Raw genomic sequence first — 19386 nt, 5'->3', positions numbered from 1 at the left:
GGATCGGATAATTCCATTTTGAATTAATGGAAAAAAATTATATTTAGGTTACTGAATTTCTGTATTCAACAACGCCCCCCCAACCCCTCTCCGGAGGTAAACTTTGGCTGCTCTCTTACCGTTCCTGTCGCTACAGCGATAATAATATACCTGCCCACTGCAATACTGTATTTTGTAGCTACAAAATGAATTTTGGACGATGACTGACAGGCGAGTATGAAAATATATATACGTATCATTGTGTACTGTCACTTTTAACTGAAATAAAACTGGATCTTTCATTCACCCAATGTTATATTTAGTGTCTGGACAATTGTGTCCATTGAAATCACGTTTACACTGGATAATTCCATTATGGGACGAATGAAATAAACAGTTCTTTGTGTGTGGGTGGAAGTCTTTACCAAACATTGTATACTGAAGCCTCGTTCGTTTTTGTGCGTTTTCTATGAGGTATATATCAATTCTCACTTGGTGTGTGCTTGTTTATACTCTCGCGTTGTATATATATATATATATATATATATATATATATATATATATAATATATATATAATATATATATATTATATATTTTATGTATGAGCCCGGCCTTGAGAGAGGCTCCGATACATAAACAGGAAAAGTTTGAGGGAAAACAAGGTGAATTTACTTGAACTTACCGTAAAACGGATTTATAGTGATAATTTACTCTAGAGGAAAAGTCACCAGAAACTCAGCTAAATACTTTACAGCTATCAATTTACAAGAGGCTCGTACTGGCCTGGAGAAAAGTTAATGCTACTGGTCCCCACGTGGACTTAATATCTCTCAAGTGGATGGTAGCTGCTCAAAATAGAATTCGTAAAAGCTGGTTTCATAATCGTGGGTAATGCAACACTTGCGGGCAGAGAGACTTGGCACGTGACTCAGGGAATCTGGAAAAAGGATCCCACATTAAACAAGATAAAAGAAAAAAGGATTTCTTGCCCAAATTAGTATTAATTAGTTCTCTAACACTGGGGCAAAGGAACTCTGTTTCACTGAGGTATGCAATGACTTCATTTGTCTGGGACGATCACACAAGGGGAAGCATGCGGCCATGAGGCAGTGAGAGGAAACAAAGGGATGAGTTCTTTTTGGAATGGAAGTTTGAATTGGGAAAATGGGGATCAAATAGATAATAGGATGTAAGGGACTGGCAATATGCTGTTTCACAAGACGTACCTGGGTGCCATGTTCAGTGGATCTTTGTAGAAATGTGGTGCCCGGCTTTGTCTTAGGTCTGGGTCACTTGGCGTGCCACTAACGCCATGGATAGGCCTAAATGGAAGGCAGGTGGTCGGACATCCGTCCGAGGTCACAAACTCGAGCGGTCTGAGGCAGATCGCAGGTGTTTTGCCTGGGTGTTGGGGTCAGCTTAACCCCCCACGAGCAGGGCAAATCCTGGAAACAGAACATACAGCCAGCAGAGGGTTCACAGGAAAAAGAGCTTAAGATATAGGCCTAAGAAGTACCAGTCTGCCTACATCCTTCCCTTTTAGATACATCCCTAAAGCTGACAAGAGTCTATTTTCCCCCAACTTAGGAACCCCCTATCTCTGGCTGGCGGGTTTTTGTTTCCCGCGTTTACTAAAAATCAGCTGATATTTGGAGGAAATGGCTGCCGTTTTCCAAATCAAACTAATTAATTAATTACTGGGTAGACGAAGAGATCTATAAACGTAGCAGCTCCCCCTGTTAAGAAGGCATTCACTCCCTTTCGGGCGTGAAGGCCTTGGCTTGAATAAGTTTGATCGTCTCGACTACCCAGTTCTCCTACTCTAACTTGAAGTTTTTAGAGCAGCGATACAGCTACCTACAGTGGCCTACCTAACTTATAGGCAGAGATGCTAAGTGTACTAACTTAATGGAGTAATGTAGTCTAGCCTAAGTAATAACTACGGGTTGTCTGTGACGACAGTCTATTCTACCCCTAGATAAGGTTACTTGAAAATTCTACGTGCTACTAACCTAATGCCCTGGTACTAAATCATTAGCCTAACCCACTCAATACAGTTAAATGGAGACGCAATCATTCCAGAGTGTGGTACGCACAGCAGCAGTTCAGCGACGGAATTGTTAAAATACATGATGTGAGGTAATGATGCGTGAGGATGATGAGTGGTTAGTTGTCCAGGATGGAAATGCAATGAGGTAATTATGACATTTACATGAGTGTTAGTATCACAATTTCTAGGGGTTAGAGTGTTAGTTTACTGGCAGAGATCAGGCTGGCTACCTTCTCTGGGTAGGTGCCAGGATCACTCTGCAAATGAATGTGACACTGTACCTCGGGCACAGGTGTCAAGGAGAGCATGTTGCTCTTTGGTTAGTGTGTTAATGATTTGTTACGTCCCTTCTTCTTCTACTTATTCCTCCAGGAACTGGCTATACCAGTCCTAGGAGTAGACGGAGGCACCGACTCTGGGGTAAGGCCAGAAACACCGTCAGGAGCAGAGGCAGTGGTAGCCTGAGGGATTGCAGGAGAACACCCTACTTCGGTATCTGCAGCAACCGTCGTAGAGGTGGAACCTACTGCAGGGGAGGAAGGCCTCACTTCAGCTGCTGCGACAGCTGTCGTAAGGGGAAAACTCAAGGCTGACTCCGTGTCGGGCAGTTCAGGTTCCAGGTTTTGGCCAGTAGGTGAAGGTAAGGTCTGCCGGAGGTTCATCCTTGGGCGACAGAGGTGAGGGTGAAGAAGACTCATGGACTTGGGATTGGCCATGGGCTGCGGTAAGCTCCATGCCTGTTGGAGGATCTCCTGTAGGAGGATCCTTGATTAGGTTAGGCGCCGGCGCTAGCTCAGGGCCAGGCGCAGAGGTCAAAGTCTGTGGTGGCTCTACGTCCAGGCTGGACGGAGCTTGGCACTGCTCAGTGCTGCCAAGTGGCTCTGGCAGAGAGTTGAGGTCGACTGGACCTGTGGCGGGTACCGGAGGTGCAATACCTCTCAGCGTGCCCTTGGAAAGGGGAGACAGAGGCTCCTGTCTCTTGTGGAAGGCTAAGCCTTGTGGGAAATGAACAGTGTCCGCTGCTGGTAGTCTGCTAGGGCACCTAGGCTAATTTGTGGAGTGCCCTAGTACGTTGCAGGTTTTGCAACGGAACTGTGAATGATCAAACTCCCTCCTTGGTAACGGGGGAGACTGTTGGTGGACGTGCTTCCTGGAGGAAGTAGAATTTTGATGACTCCTTGCTTTGGGGTGATTTGACGTGGGGTTAGGACCCCTAGGCTTCTTGAACGGTGAGGGAGACTTCATGTCTTGCCCTAGGAGGAGGTCGTAACCTCCTGGGATGTAGCTTGCAACTGCAAGAGTACATACTTTGGAGGAATTAGGTCTGGTGACCCTCAATTGGACGGTCGGAAGGATCAGTTTAATATGGTTGATACCTTCAATGGTGATTAAGTGACATCTGTCAATATTAGCCCCTTGGGGGATTCAATCTTCCCGTATCAGGGAGATTTGAGCGCCAGAGTCGTCGTAGGCTCTGACGTGGCTTGGCGGATAATGGCTTTGGAGGGGTGCGACTGTTATAGGGCCCTTAGCCGGGGGTCCTAGTGAGGAAGGATTAGTAACGGCCATTGCGATGGCAGGAATATTGTGATTAGCGCACCCTGCATAGTTGGCAGACATGTGACCCTGGCGGCCACAGTCTCGGCAGAACTTTGTTCTAGAACCTCTTCTGTGGCACTGGACGGAAGGCCGAGATGGCCCCACAGGTTGCGAATCTGTGGAGTCACCAAGGCTGGCAGTGTGCTCTGGCACAGGTGAAGAGTCCTCTCTGGCAGTGATTTGACATGGGGAGGTTAAGGAATCCTCCGTTGAATCACCCTCGGAAACAAGTCCGGGGTTAACTGGTGGGCTTACCTCTTCCAAAGTGGAGGAGGTAGGCGGTAAAATGGTAAGAGGCTGAGAGGATGCGGCAGGAACCTTGGGCTCTGACACTGGGTCAGGGCCAGGTTCACAAATAAAAGGGATGTCTGGGACATCGGAGGCACTAGCCTCTGAATCTAAAACTGATGATTGATTATGAGGCATGCTGCAGGGATCCGGTGCATCTGGTAGTGGGAGCTGCGTCCAGGGGAGATACGGCTTAAGTAGATCTCGGCCCAATATCACCTGATAAACATCATGAAATGGGTCAACTACGCCCAGGTGGCACAATGTGGTTTCCCTGGTCTCCTGGTCCAGAAAGGGCATTTCAACATTCAGAAGGACCGAAGGAACAGAATAGAGGTTACCGTCAATCCATTCAAACTGAATTTCTTCGTCCGTCTGGATTTTGGCACCCCTAGGCAATGCCTTTCTTGAAATAAGGGAGACCTGGGCTTCGGTGTCGGCCATGACTTGTACCCACTGATAGGCCATAGGAGGCTGTTCATCAGGAAGGGCTATATGGTAGCCTTGGAGAAGTTCACCCTGGAAGCTCTCATCCCAAGGTAGAGATCGACTTGGGCACTGGTCTGAGTCCACAGCATGCCCACGCACACAACAAGTGGTGCAGAACCTCCGCAACCACCTCTTACCGGGCCAGCTCATGGTCTGGGGCTTAGAAACTAGCAGAGATTTCGTCATCTCTGAGAGCTAGCTCATGCTTTCTCTCTTCTTCACGTGCCTTCCTTTCTGCTTCTCTTTCTTCCTTTTCTTGCAGGCGCGCGGCATCCTGCTGTGCCTTTATCCATTGGTCAAGTGCTGGCCCAGTGTAACCGGCTTCCTTGCCCAGAGTTATGAGGGCTCCGAGCTTCTCTAGCTCTATGGCAAAGAAGTTGCGGGAAGCAGAGGAAGACATTTCCCTTAGGCTGCAGTAGAGGTTCAGATGAAAAATGAAAATAACGGCCAGGAAAGGTACTGAATGGAATGGGAGTGCCTACTGGGTAAAGTGGCACTCACTTGGAAAGGTGTTCTGCGACGTGGTATAGAAAAAAGTCTGAAAAGACTGGGTGCTCTGTGGCACTTGGGAAGTGTCCCGTAAGTTGGTGGTACTTCTGGAATGGCACCTTCTGATGAGGCGGTGGCGATCAAATAGAGTGTGCGGCGTACGTCACACTTAAGGGCGTTCCTCACTTGGGAGACGCTGGAATGGGCTACCTGTAGGTCCAATACAGGTGCACGGCACTTATGGAGGCGTTCCGTGGTTGAGTGATCCGAAATGGTGGATACTCTAATGAATGGGCGTTCCGTAGGACAGACACGCAGGTATAGGGCTACCTGTACGTCTGTACAGGTGCACGGCACTTTCAGGAGGCGTTCCTTTTGGGACAGCACTAGTAGTGCTGGTATTGCGGCACTTCGGGAGGGGTTCCCTTGATTAGGTGATCCGGGATAGCGGATTCACTAATGGATTGGGCGTTCCGTAAGGACGGACACGCAGGTTTGACAGCACTTAGGGCTGGTATTGCGGCACTTTGGGAGGCGTTCCCTTGGTTGGGTGATCCGGGATAGCGGATACACTAATGGATTGGCGTTCCGTAAGGACGGACACGCAGGTTTGACAGCACTTAGGGCTGGTATTGCGGCACTTTTGGGAGGCGTTCCCTTGTTGAGTGTTCCAAAGGATCACTGACCCTTGTGCATGGACACACTAGTTACTTGGGCGTTCCGTAAGGACGGACACGCAGGTAGAATGGCTACCTGTACGGCTGTACAGGTGCACGGCACTTATGAGGAGGCGTTCCTTTTGGGACACTGGTATCGTGCTGGTGTGTCCCGGACACTACATGCAGTATACTTAAATATACTGAAGTGAAATGGTACTCTGTTCGGGGCAGAGTGTAATGGTGGAGGAGAGAAAGTAAAAGGTGGGAGTACTTCAGCAGCCAGTCGATGGACAGTGTCACGAATTAGGGGCACTGTAAAATGGTAAGACCTGACGTGCACTGGTGGTGGCCAGTCCTAGACTGGTAGGCTTCCTTGTCTGGAAGTAATGAATTTGCGTGCACACTGTGCGGGTTTGTGCCTTCGGTATACGCAGTCTTTGTGAAAAAAAATTAGAAAAGACCACTCGGGCAACGACAGGTAATGGTAATTTGAAAATGCTCAGTCCCTCGCTGAAGTACTCGATAAAGGAAATAAATGCTTGCAAAACTGCAATGGACACAGGCGCGTACGTATCACGCTCAGTGTAAATGAAAGACACAAGAGACTAAATAATTTGTTAATTCTGCATGCTATAATAAAAGAAAATGGACGTAGTACTCTTGGCTTCGTGAATAATGGGTTCTCTCTCTCTCTCTCTCTTCTCTCTCTCTCTCTCTCTCTCTCTCTCTCTCTCATTCTCGGAGAGGGTGAAAATGATTTATGAAAAACTCCCTTGTATTTAATTGAACTAATACTTTTAGTTTTAATACGATGCACTTGCGTCAAATGATTTACTTACGTTAACGTGTAATGAAAGAATTGCTTTGGATAACGTTTTATGAAAATGATAACGCGCTCGCGGAACGTGGAACGATTTTTACGTTCAATGGTAGCGGCTTGCCGCTTATGAAATGATTTGCGTTTGAATATGAATTTCACAAGACGCATTTTACGTTAACAATTCTTGTCATTTATTCTTGAAGATTTACGTTAACTTTACGTAAGTTTACTAGGTCCCTGTGACAAGCGAAATGGCGGTAAGGATTTTAAGCTGAAATGTTAGCAAACATTTGTAAATGGAAAAAGGTTACGTTTAGTCCGAAGTGGAATGAAACTTCGCTCAGCGAGCGAGTGAACGATGCTAGGTGAAACGTGTGAGCGGGTTGGCAGAGCGGTGTGCTATCAGTGATGGCGAATCAGCTGATTTTCTGTAAACACGAGGCGATTTACAACACGAAATTCTAATTTCTTATTCAAGGCGAATTACGTTAATTTCTCTGGCAGAACGATAGATACTAGTACCGAGATTAATATTATTTTATGTTAAACTTTCAAAGACTTACGTTACTTTGCTTAAATCGTTGAGATAATGCTTAAAGGGATAAAAAACATGGCTGCCGCTTTGAGTGAACCGAAGGTTGGCTGGCAGGCATGAGAGTGCGCGTGCGCGAAGCTGAGAAGCTGGCCTGAGAGAGCGGTTACCAACACTTGGAATGAAACTAAGTTAAAATGAATTCCCCTAACCTATCACAGACAAAAGAATTGTACACTTCTTTTGCCGTAACTATTAGTAGAATACTCCTAACTAGCTAGGCTTTCTAATACAGCAATAAACCCCTGGCAAAGCACTTCTAGTTTGATCTGGTACTTTCTGGCATCTATTCTACACACGTGTTAGTGTCTCGTCAGACGAGAACAATGCAATTTACAAAATAGAATTCCCTCGGCGCTTCGCCGTTACAATATAATAATATTTCTTACTTAACACTTATTTAAAACACTTCGTAATAAAAATACTTAAACGTACCTTAAGCTAACATTGGTTATAAAATAATCATACTAAATGAAAGGTATACCTTACCGTGAGCCAGTGTGTGTCTTCCGCGCAAGTGTGCTTTGTTTTTTCCGCTTTGAAAAACATTTACATTCGTTTTACAAGGTATAATGCGATTTACATGCTTTTTTTAAGCAAGCTAGGTTCGAATGCTTGGCGAGGTCGACATTTTTACGGATGGAATAAACCAAAAGGTTGGCTGATAGCTCAGGTAAGTACTTTACAGCTATTTATTTACAAGAGGCTCGTACTGGCCTGGAGAAAAGTAAATGCTTCTGGTCACCCGTGGACTTAATATCTCTCAAGTGGATGATAGCTGGCTCAAAATGGAATTCGTAAAAGCTGGTTTCATATTCGTGGGTAATGCAACACTTGCGGGCAGAGAGACTTGGCACGTGACTCAGGGAATCTGGAAAAAGGATCCCAGATTAAACAAGATAAAAGAAAAAAGGATTTCTTGCCCAAATTAGTATTAATTAGTTTCTCTCGAACACTGGGCGGGCAAAGGAACTCTAATGTTTCACTGAGGTATGCAATGACTTCATTTGTCTGGGACGATCACACAAGGGGAAGCATGCGGCCATGAGGCAGTGAGAGGAAACAAAGGGATGAGTTCTTTTTGGAATGGAAGTTTGAATTGGGAAAATGGGGATCAAATAGATAATAGGATGTAAGGGACTGGCAATATGCTGTTTCACAAGACGTACCTGGGTGCCATGTTCAGTGGATCTTTGTAGAAATGTGGCGCCCGGCTTTGTCTTAGGTCTGGGTCCCTTGGCGCGCCACTAACGCCATGGATAGGCCTAAATGGAAGGCAGGTGGTCGGACATCCGTCCGAGGTCACGAACTCGAGCGGTCTGAGGCGGATCGCAGGTGTTTTGCCTGGGTGTTGGGGTCAGCTTAACCCCCCACGAGCAGGGCAAATCCTGGAAACAGAACATACAGCCAACAGAGGGTTCACAGGAAAAAGAGCTTAAGATATAGGCCTAAGAAGTACCAGTCTGCCTACATCCTTCCCTTTTAGATACGTCCCTAAAGCTGACAAGAGTCTATTTTCCCCCAACTTAGGAACCCCCTATCTCTGGCTGGCGGGTTTTGGTTTCCCACGTTTACTAAAAATCAGCTGATATTTGGAGGAAATGGCTGCCGTTTTCCAAATCAAACTAATTAATTAATTACTGGGTAAACGAAGAGATCTATAAACGTAGCAATATATATATATATATATATATATATATATATATATATATATATATACGTATATATATAATATACATATATAACAATGTGGAAGAGTTTAAAAGAAAGCTAGACAAAATCATTAGGAGGACACTGTGAATGCACAGTAAAACCTGCTCCTACAGATAAGTGAGCACACGATGTCTCCTCATAGGAAGGACTAACAAGTCTTTGAGACATCCTAATCCTTGTTAACTCCTAGTAACCCACATCGCAATGCACAGAAAACATTTCACGACAGTCTCTCCAATGCAGGCCTTGGAATCTGTCGAGGAAATAAGTGATAAGTGGGGGGGAAAAGAAATTCCATACACAGTCTAACCAGTTATACCAAAACACAAAAAAAGGGATTAATGTCACCAACCCCAGAATTAAATATAGAATGATTAAATGGCTCATAAGTACAAAAAAAGGGGATTAAAGCCACTAATCCGAGAAATAAATAAATTTTTTATTAAATGGCTCACAAGTTGCTAACGGCAGAAATAAAGTTATACGAAGAAGTATCGCCACAGGTTGAAGCATTCATCTTTCCCAGCAAAGAGGGATTTCAGCCGCTCGGTCCGAATCGGTATTGCAACATTACGCATGATAATGGCCACCCTTACCCTCTCCCCCCCCCCCCCCCCCCCCCCCCCCCCCCCCCCCCCCCCCCCCCTCCCACAATCCACCTGTAATGGACATTTTAGCATCCTTTTCCTAACCGTCTCGTCGGCATTTTCAAACCCTTTTCCTTCTTGAGATAGCTGGTTCCGCAATGCAGATATTATCCATCCTTCGCCTCTCTCTCTCTCTCTCTCTCTCTCTCTCTCTCTCTCTCTCTCTCTCTCTCTCTCTCGTGCTACTTACTAAGGATATTTATGATTCCCTGGCGATAATAGTTCACGTGTTCAGAACCGGTTGGCGAAGTTTCATCCGCCTGAACTTAGTCATAAGTAACGAGGGTAGCAATCTCTCTCTCTCTCTCTCTCTCTCTCTCTCTCTCTCTCTCTCTCTCTCTCTCTCTCTCTCTCGAACTAATTTCCTTCTTCACCTTTGCTTTGATCTATGATTCACGATTAATTTTATGAAATTTTTAGGCTGTCAAGCCGAGTATTGGGTGAGCATTTTCGGCCATTTATTATTAATATTTTTTTTTTATCTTTTTTTTTATTTTTTTGCTCTATCACAGTCCTCCAATTCGACTGAGTGGTATTTATAGTGTGGGGTTCCGGGTTGCATCCTGCCTCCTTAGGAGTCCATCACTTTTCTTACTATGTGCGCCGTTTCTAGGATCACACTCTGGAGCTACTTCAGCGTCTAGTTTTTCTAGATTCCTTTTCAGGGATCTTGGGATCGTGCCTAGTGCTCCTATGATTATGGGTACGATTTCCACTGGCATATCCCATATCCTTCTTATTTCTATTTTCAGATCTTGATACTTATCCATTTTTTCCCTCTCTCCTCTTCAACTCTGTGTCCCATGGTATTGCGACATCAATGAGTGATACTTTCTTCTTGACTTTGTCAATCAACGTCACGTCTGGTCTATTTGCACGTATCACCCTATCCGTTCTGATACCATAGTCCCAGAGGATCTTTGCCTGATCGTTTTCTATCACTCCCTCAGGTTGGTGCTCGTAACACTTATTACTGCAAGGTAGCTGATGTTTCTTGCACAGGCTCCAGTGGAGGGCTTTTGCCACTGAATCATGGCTCTTTTCGTACTGGTTCTGTGCAAGTGCCGGGCATTCGCTTGCTATGTGGTTTATGGTCTCATTTTTTGTATTGCACTTCCTTCATATGGGAGAGATGTTATTTCCGTCTATCGTTCTTTGAACATATCTGGTTCTTAGGGCCTGATCTTGTGCCGCTGTTATCATTCCTTCAGTTTCCTTCTTTAGCTCCCCCCTCTGTAGCCATTGCCATGTGTCATCCCTGGCTAGTTCTTTAGTCTGTCTCATGTATTGTCCGTGCATTGGTTTGTTGTGCCAGTCCTCTGTTCTGTCTGTCATTCTCTTGTCTTTGTATATTTCTGGGTCTTCGTCTACTTTTATTAGTCCTTCTTCCCATGCACTCTTTAGCCACTCGTCTTCACTGGTTTTCAGATATTCATTATTATTATTATTATTATTATTATTATTATTATTATTATTATTATTATTATTATTATTATTATTATTATTATTATTATTATTATTATTATTATTATTGGCAAACTTGGGCAATTGCTCTCCCTCAAATTATGACAGAAAAATCTTGCCAAAAGACTTTTGGCAGGATTTTTCTTTCAGTATTATTATTATTATTATTACTATTATTATTATTATTATTATTATTATTATTATTATTATTATTATTATTATTATTATTATTATTATTCAGAAGAGGGAACAAGCCCACCACAGGGGCCATCGACTCCAAACTCAAGTGTCCAAAGAATATTAAGGCGTTTATTAGAAAGACGTAACTGGATGTAATATGAAATACAGAAAGAAGAGATCGCTTATTACGAAAGGAAAAATAAACTAACAAAACGATATATCATAAGATAAAAATGAAATTAAATAATTAAAAATAAAAGGAGAACTGTACTGTGGTAGCGACACACTGCATCTTCTCCTGAAATCATGAAGGCCCCAACTGCACGACAAAAAATAAACTAACAAATTGATAAAAAAGAATAAATTGATAAAAAGATCAAGATGAATGTAAATAATAAGAAATAAAAGGAGAACTGTATTACGTGTTCCACAGTCCAACACTGAGAGGAACAAAGGACCACTGAAACCGAGATAGATAGGTAGACAGATAGGTTTATTGACCACAGCGAACAGGATACAATGATAATATAAACATATACAATACAGGAAACAAATAATGTGTTCGCACTAGAAAGACTGACATATATAAATTACTGTGGTCCAACTCCAGTCCTATATTGCATTTAAGCACAACACACCATTAGTTTCAACTATATAAACTCAAGATTTCACTAATTTATTTTGCCAAATAATTTGTCACTGATAATAAAAGTTAATAAGAGAGAAGTTTTTATATATTATATAATATTGTGAAGCAACCTTCTAAAACATTTGTGCTTTTTTTCAACTAAAAGCGCTTTATTAAACAGTAATTTATATACGTCAATCTTTCTAGTGCTAAGGCATTATTGTCAAATCTGAAAAACAAGTCATTTATTGATTGTATTCCGTAAAGGTTCCTTCCCTGTTGAGTTTTTGGACACAGTTCTGAGGCAGTGCAAAGGAGATGAGACACAAGGAACTAAAAGTGGAATTAGGAGAAAATCCCCCACATTTAAACTAATAAGTAACAATCACAAAGGTTGGACAGCAAGCCTGCAGAAAGGAAACTAGAATGGAGATAAAGTTAAAAAAAAAAAAACCTACAGTGCGCCAAGTGAGGTCTTTTAAAGACGTGCGATGCTTCGTTTTAAATTGCCTCTCCCCCTACCCCGCCTTCCCCGCCTCCCCCCCAAAGTGAAAAATTATTATTTACGTTCCACAGTTTAAGCATAAAAGAATTCCCGTGTAACCAGGTGGTATTTACTACCGCTCTTTATTTTTCGAGAATAATATAATGGAAAGTAACTTAGAGAGTTTAATGAAGCGTTTATGTTAAAAAAAAAACAGGCCAAATGTTTTAGAAATTGCTTCACAATATAATGTAATATATATAAAAAACTTCTCTCTTATTAACTTTTATCACTGACAATTTATTTGGCAAAATAAATTATGTAGTGACATCCCTTTAAGATAAAGGACATTTAGGATTGCGAGGGTTAAAATTCAAGATGTGTGTGTGTGCATGTATATATATATATATATTATATATATATATAGATATATATATATATATATATATATATTATATAGATAGATAGATAGATAGATATCTATAGATATATATATCTCACAATATATATCTATATATATACTATATATATATATAATAATATTTTATCTATATATATATATATATATATATATAAATATATATATATATATATATATATATATATATATATATATTATATATATATATATATATATATACTATAATATATATATATACAATATATATATATAATATATATATTATATATATATATATATATATATATATATATTTATATATATAGATATATATATATAATTATATATATTATACTTATATATAGTATATATATGTATCTATATATATAATTATATTTATATGATTATATATATATATATATATATATATATATATATATATATATATATATATATATATATATATATATATATTTATTACACACACACACACACATATATATATACATATATATATATATATATATATATATATACTATATATATATATATATATATATATATTTATATATTATATATATATATATAAAAATATATATTTTATTTACACACACACACACACATATATATATACATATATATATATACATATATATTTTATATATTATATATATATAGATATATATATATATATATATATATATTATATATATATATATATATATATATATATATATATATATTTATATATATATATATATAATATATATTATGGGTTCCGATCAAAATCCCGAAGCTTAAAGTCCGAATGAATTAAATCCTGAATTATCAAAATCCCGAATCTTAAAATCCCTAATTATCATAATCCCAGTAAATTATCCATTTGTCTTAACCATCTCTCTCTCCCTCTCTTGTACGAGCTTGGGGCAATTACCATTTTAGGCTTCTTGTAACGAAGTCTTTTAGTTTAGTCTGTTCCTGTGTTATCATAAAGTCACTTATCCATTGTGTTCTACAAAATACTAAAAGCGTAAAGCCCATAACAACAATGGAAGAGATCTGTGAAATTGTTCCTTCGCAAAAAGGTTTTAATAAGTTAAATGCACATGGCTATTTGATGGTGAAAGAGAAAAGTTCAAACAATAGATACTACTGGTGTTGTGAAAGTAGGAACCTGCTTAATTGCAAAGGCCGATAAATAACCATATTTTCAAATGGACAACATATTCTTAAAAAAACTGTAGACCAACAATCATTCACCCAATGCAAGTGCAGCGAACGTTTCGAAGATCATAGGTGAAGTAAAACACCAAGCCAAAAACACAAAAGATGACCCATGTCAGATTATACAATCGTGTACAACCACTGCTAACCCGGAAATTGCTCCATGTTTGCCATCAAAAAATGCACTTCGTCAAAAGATTAAAAGAATTCGGCAAGCTCATCATCTTCCAGAACCAAAGACTATTATTGATATAGAAGTTCCTCTGGTGCTGCAAAAAACATTAAATGCTGGGTTATTTTTAGTGAAGGATTCGACTCTAGAAGGAGAGAGACTTCTAATGTTTACCACTAAAGCTAGTGTAGAGAAACTAGCACATGCTTCAATGTGGATCATGGACGGAACCTTCAAAACTGTCCCCACAATTTTTTATCAACTTTACACAATTCATGCCCCTGTTTGCTCAGATACCTCTAGAACATATCCGCTAGCATATATTCTAATGGCAGGAAAAAGTGAGTCACTTTATAAACGGTTATTTGAAGATTTGGTAGACTTTGCAGACGAGAATGGATTGTGTTTAAACCCTCGAATCGTAATGACAGATCAAGAGTTAAGTGTAATCAAAGCCACAAAAAGTGAATTTGAAGCGGTTACCAATAAAGTTTGTTTTTTCCACTTTGGCCAGTGCATTTGGCGCAGACTTCAGTCAAGTGGATTGGCTATAGATATGGTACGACGAAAATTTCAGTCTAAAACTACGTCATTTGTTTGCATCAGCATTCCTTCCATCTGCTGAAATACCAGGAGCTTTCGATGAACTGAAACTGCATCTGCCTGATGAAGCTCATGAAGTTGTCGATTGGTTTGAAACTAATTATGTGCATGGCAGAATAAGAAAATATCTGCACAACGGTGTAGCTGTTCGATCGCCTCCATTGTTTCCACCAAATTTGTGGTCTCGTATGAAGCTTCCAAGTGGATTTCCTCGTACCCAGAACAATGTCGAAGCATGGCACAGGCGATGGGAAAATTTAGTAGGCAATGCGCATGTCGGTGTTTATCGCATAATTGGTGAGTTTCAAAAAGAGCAGCAGCACGTAATGAATGAATGTGAACGCATTCTGCGAGGCGAGTCTTGTCCAAAAAGAAAAAAATGTGTTATCCGTCGTGAAGGAAGGATACAAAATATAGTTAACGATCGTGAAAACCGACCAGATCTTATGAACTATCTTCCGGCTATTGCTCATAATCTTTCATTTTAAAATATTTCCATATTCTAGTTTTAAATGTTTTAATGTATTCTCAATGATTCAAATACTGTTTTGTAAAGGTCTTGATATAAAGGTATTTCTTCTTTTTCTTTTTTGTATTAAGTTTCCCCACAAAGTTAATCCTTTAATGATGTCGGACAAATCCCTGGTTTCCTTGCATATGGGACAATTACTGATAATTTCAGACAAACGAATATATGAAAAGAGAGTGAGAGAGCTGGCAATGGCCTACAAAAAACTAAAATAAAATAAAGCCATATTCAGTAAAATACTGAATAAGAAGATAGAAACGAATAACAAATACTAAGTAAATTGTACAGGGTGTGTAAGGGGTATGTAATTGAAATTATAAAATAATACTGTAAATCACCTTAGATAGATAGGGAATTACACAAAAGAGAGAGAGAGAAGAAAAAGAGAGAGAAAAGAAAGAAAGAATAAAAAAAAGAGAGAGAAAAAAAAACTTAAGGAATGGTGAATGGCTATAGTTTTCGGGATTCAGATCTTTCGGGATTCTGATAATTCAGGATTTTGATACATTCAGGATTTTAAGTTTCGGGATTTTGACATTCAGGATTTTAAGATTCGGGAATATGAACCAAACCCCCAATATATCTATATATATATATATATATATATATATATATATATATATATATATATATATATGGCATTGTACAAGAGAATGGGATTCCCTAAAAGACTTGACTATTTAAATGTAGAAACTAATAGTTTGTGAGTTTTAGGGGTGATTACTTAGTCTAATTCAGGAGAGTAGAATGACAGTTTACAGTCTTTTTATGGGTCAGACTTAGTTCTTAATATTACGTTATTTAATCACTTTGTTCCATATCATGTTCAGCTAGTTTGGGAAATAAAAAGTATGTTTTTGTATCTACGAGGATTCATTAGCCCAGCTTATATCATTTGCAGAGAGATAGTCAGCAACTAAAGGTAAGAGGGTTGTGGCTTGTTTTATTTTTAATTTTAGCCAGTGCCGAAAGGTCGATATGCTCGGCAATATATATATATATATATATATATATATATATATATATATATATATATATATATGTATATATATATATATATATATATATATATATATATATATATATATATATATATATATATATATATATATATATATATATATATATATATATATATATAATATATATATATATATATATATATATATATATATATATATATATATATATATGCCAAATGGTCGAATATGCTCGGCAATATATATACATACATACATACATATAATATAATATATATATATATATATATATATATATATATATAATATATATATATATATATATATATATATTGCTGAGCATATTCGACCATTCGGCACTGGCTAAAATTAAAAATAAAACAAGCCACAACCCTCTTACCTTTAGTTGCCTATATCTCTCTGCAAATGATATAAGCTGGGCTAATGAATCCTCATAGATACAAAAACATACTTTTTATTTCCCAAACTAGCTGAACATGATATGGAACAAAGTGATTAAATGACGCAATATTAAGAACTAAGTCTGAGCCATAAAAAGACTGTAAACTGTCATTCTAATCTCCTGAATTAGACTAAGTAATCAACCCTAAAACTCACAAACTATTAGTTTCTACATTTAAATAGTCAGGTCTTTTAGAGAATCCCATTCTCTTGTACAATGCCATGAACCCATCTGAAACAAAGAGACATACCTATTACATTCCCCAACACATAAATAAAGGTTAAACAAATGTATACACATTACACTTCTCTCTTTTTAAAAGGCAACTTTTCCTAAGTCCTTTTAAAGGTACCATACCTTTTACGATGGGCTTTTCTGACCTCGAGACCTCCAAAGCCGTCCTGTGTCTTATCACTATCAAAAGGAGAGTGTCCCCTTTTTTCTCCGATCTCAGGCGGTTGGACACATGCACACATTCGGACATGCCTTTAAAATGACATAGCAACCACTAGCTTCACCCAGGCTGTAAGGGTCACCGGCCTTACATTGCATGATCATCAGTTCAAACAGTTCTTTCATTTCAGCACCCTTCAAGGAATCTAGTGCTTGTCGCTAGGCTCTCTCTAGTCTCTAAGCCAAGAAAGCTGAGTTCTAATAATTCACCAACATATTTGCTTTTCTCTTAAGATATATATATATATATATATATATATATATATATATATATATAGATATATATACATACATATGTGTATATATATATATATATATAATATATATATATATATATATATATATATATATATATATATATACATATATATATATATATACTATATATATATATATATATATATATCATATATATATATATATATATATATATATATATATATATACATATATATATATATATATATATATATATATATATATATATATATATATATATACATACATACATATATATATATATATCATATACTATATATATATATATAATATCTATATATACATACATACATACATACATCATACATACATACATACTACATACATATATATATATATATATATATATATATATATATATATATATATATATATATATACATACATACATACATACATATATATATATATATACCTATATATATATATATATATATATATATATATATATATATATATATATATATATATATATATACCTATATATATATATATATATATATATATACTATATATATATATATATATATATACATATATACATATATTGTTATGAACTCTTAGAGATGGTAATGAGTTCAGAGGTTCTTTAATCCACTTCTAAAGTTCCTACCACTATGATAATGAGTATGACTCATAACCAGAACATCAACAATCCAAAGAGAAGAATACAGACTAAACATATACTTAATTATTTATTACAACAAAAAGGCCTTATCATTACAAAGAAATCCCTTGAAAGCTGTACTTTAGGGAAGAAAAAGAAAAAACAAAACTCACTATTACAAAAATCCAAAAATACATTCGCCTAGCTAACTATCATACTAAAGTAAAAGAAAAAGTTAATAGGGGGAGATAGAAAACACAGATGCACTGGTCGTTATGATAGTAAGAGACAAAGTAAGAAAAATAGCCTTAAACCTAATCAAACCACACATTCGAATGAGCATGCATTAGGACTATGAAATATAATTATCTTGTAGTTAAGAAAAATTAACTATCACTTCACTAATCCGATGATTCATAGTAAGTCGTCTCTTTAATATTAGCGCGAAGTCTCGTCTTCAACGGTTAACTCCAGTAGTGTCACTAAGGATGAAACACCCAACTCAGGTCGTCTATAAGAGAGAATATTTATGGTAAATACACACAGGGTCTGGGATCTTACCCTCTTCTTCGACCCTGGGAGGCCTCTTTACGACTCCAGAGGTTCAGCTAACTGAGGGCAAGGGCAAATGACGGGCGAGGTTCGCCTCCAAAAGTACGTCAAGCAAGTAAGGGCATCACAACCCCGAAGTATACGTCTTGTAAAGGAAAGAGCGTCACACGATTTCTTCACACAGACCGCAGAGACGTCCACAAAAAGTACTGTTTGTAGGGGGATGAAAAGGACACTCAAGATGCCAATAGCTTCACAAAGTCGAGGGAGTCTTCAGAACATCCGAGTAATTTACCACAACCGCCTCAGGAAAAATATAGGAGCTGGTAAACCTCTCTACAGGGAGCCGTTAACTAACTCTTCATCACTCCGCAAGTTCCCATATCAGAACGGAGATGAAAACAAAAATGGGTCAAAAAACAAACAGTCGAAGCACCGTCAACCAATGAAAAGAAAAACGTTTACAAGGGTTTAATTACCAATTAAAACTATAAACTCCCTTAGAGGGGGGAGGTAAAAAGAACCCAAAAGTCCACCTTCAAACGACATATATAAATAACTGGACAAAAACAAACAGAAATTTACTCTAATGTGTGAGGTCAAAAGCATAACTACAATATAAAAATTTATCAAATATATTAATTCCATTAACGGCTCCCTGTAGAGAGGTTACCAGCTCCTATATTTTTCCTGACGGCTTGTGGTAAATTACTCGGATGTTCTGAAGACGTCCTCGACTTTGTGAAGCTATTGGCATCTTGGAGGTGTTCCTTTTCATCCCCCTACAAACAGTACTTTTTGTGGACGTCTCTGCGGTCTGTGTGAAGAAATCGTGTGACGCTCTTCCTTTACAAGACGTATACTTCGGGGTTGTGATGCCCTTACTTGCTTGACGTACTTTTGGAGGCGAACCTCGCCCGTCATTTGCCCTTGCCCTCAGTTAGCTGAACCTCTGGAGTCGTAAAGAGGCCTCCCAGGGTCGAAGAAGAGGGTAAGATCCCAGACCCTGTGTGTGTATTTACCATAAATATTCTCTCTTATA

General features: G+C 38.4%; 1 protein-coding gene across 1 annotated transcript in view; it reads right to left on the bottom strand.

Annotated features, from left to right (window-relative positions):
* Positions 1-16937, bottom strand: part of LOC135209358 (uncharacterized) — a 68177-nt gene extending 51240 nt beyond the window's left edge. Inside the window, 7 exon segments of the mRNA XM_064242056.1 lie at positions 2558-2693; positions 3636-3775; positions 4341-4480; positions 4629-4816; positions 4972-5105; positions 16391-16410; positions 16811-16937. Of these exon segments, the coding sequence (XP_064098126.1) occupies positions 2558-2693; positions 3636-3775; positions 4341-4480; positions 4629-4816; positions 4972-5105; positions 16391-16410; positions 16811-16937 (885 nt within the window).
* Between the last annotated feature and the right edge of the window lie 2449 nt (positions 16938-19386).

This window comes from Macrobrachium nipponense, chromosome 37 (genome assembly GCF_015104395.2).
Source record: "Macrobrachium nipponense isolate FS-2020 chromosome 37, ASM1510439v2, whole genome shotgun sequence".
Classification (NCBI taxonomy): domain Eukaryota; kingdom Metazoa; phylum Arthropoda; class Malacostraca; order Decapoda; family Palaemonidae; genus Macrobrachium; species Macrobrachium nipponense.
The sequence above is the reverse complement of the archived record's forward strand: the minus strand, read 5'-3'. Positions and strand labels throughout refer to the sequence as shown.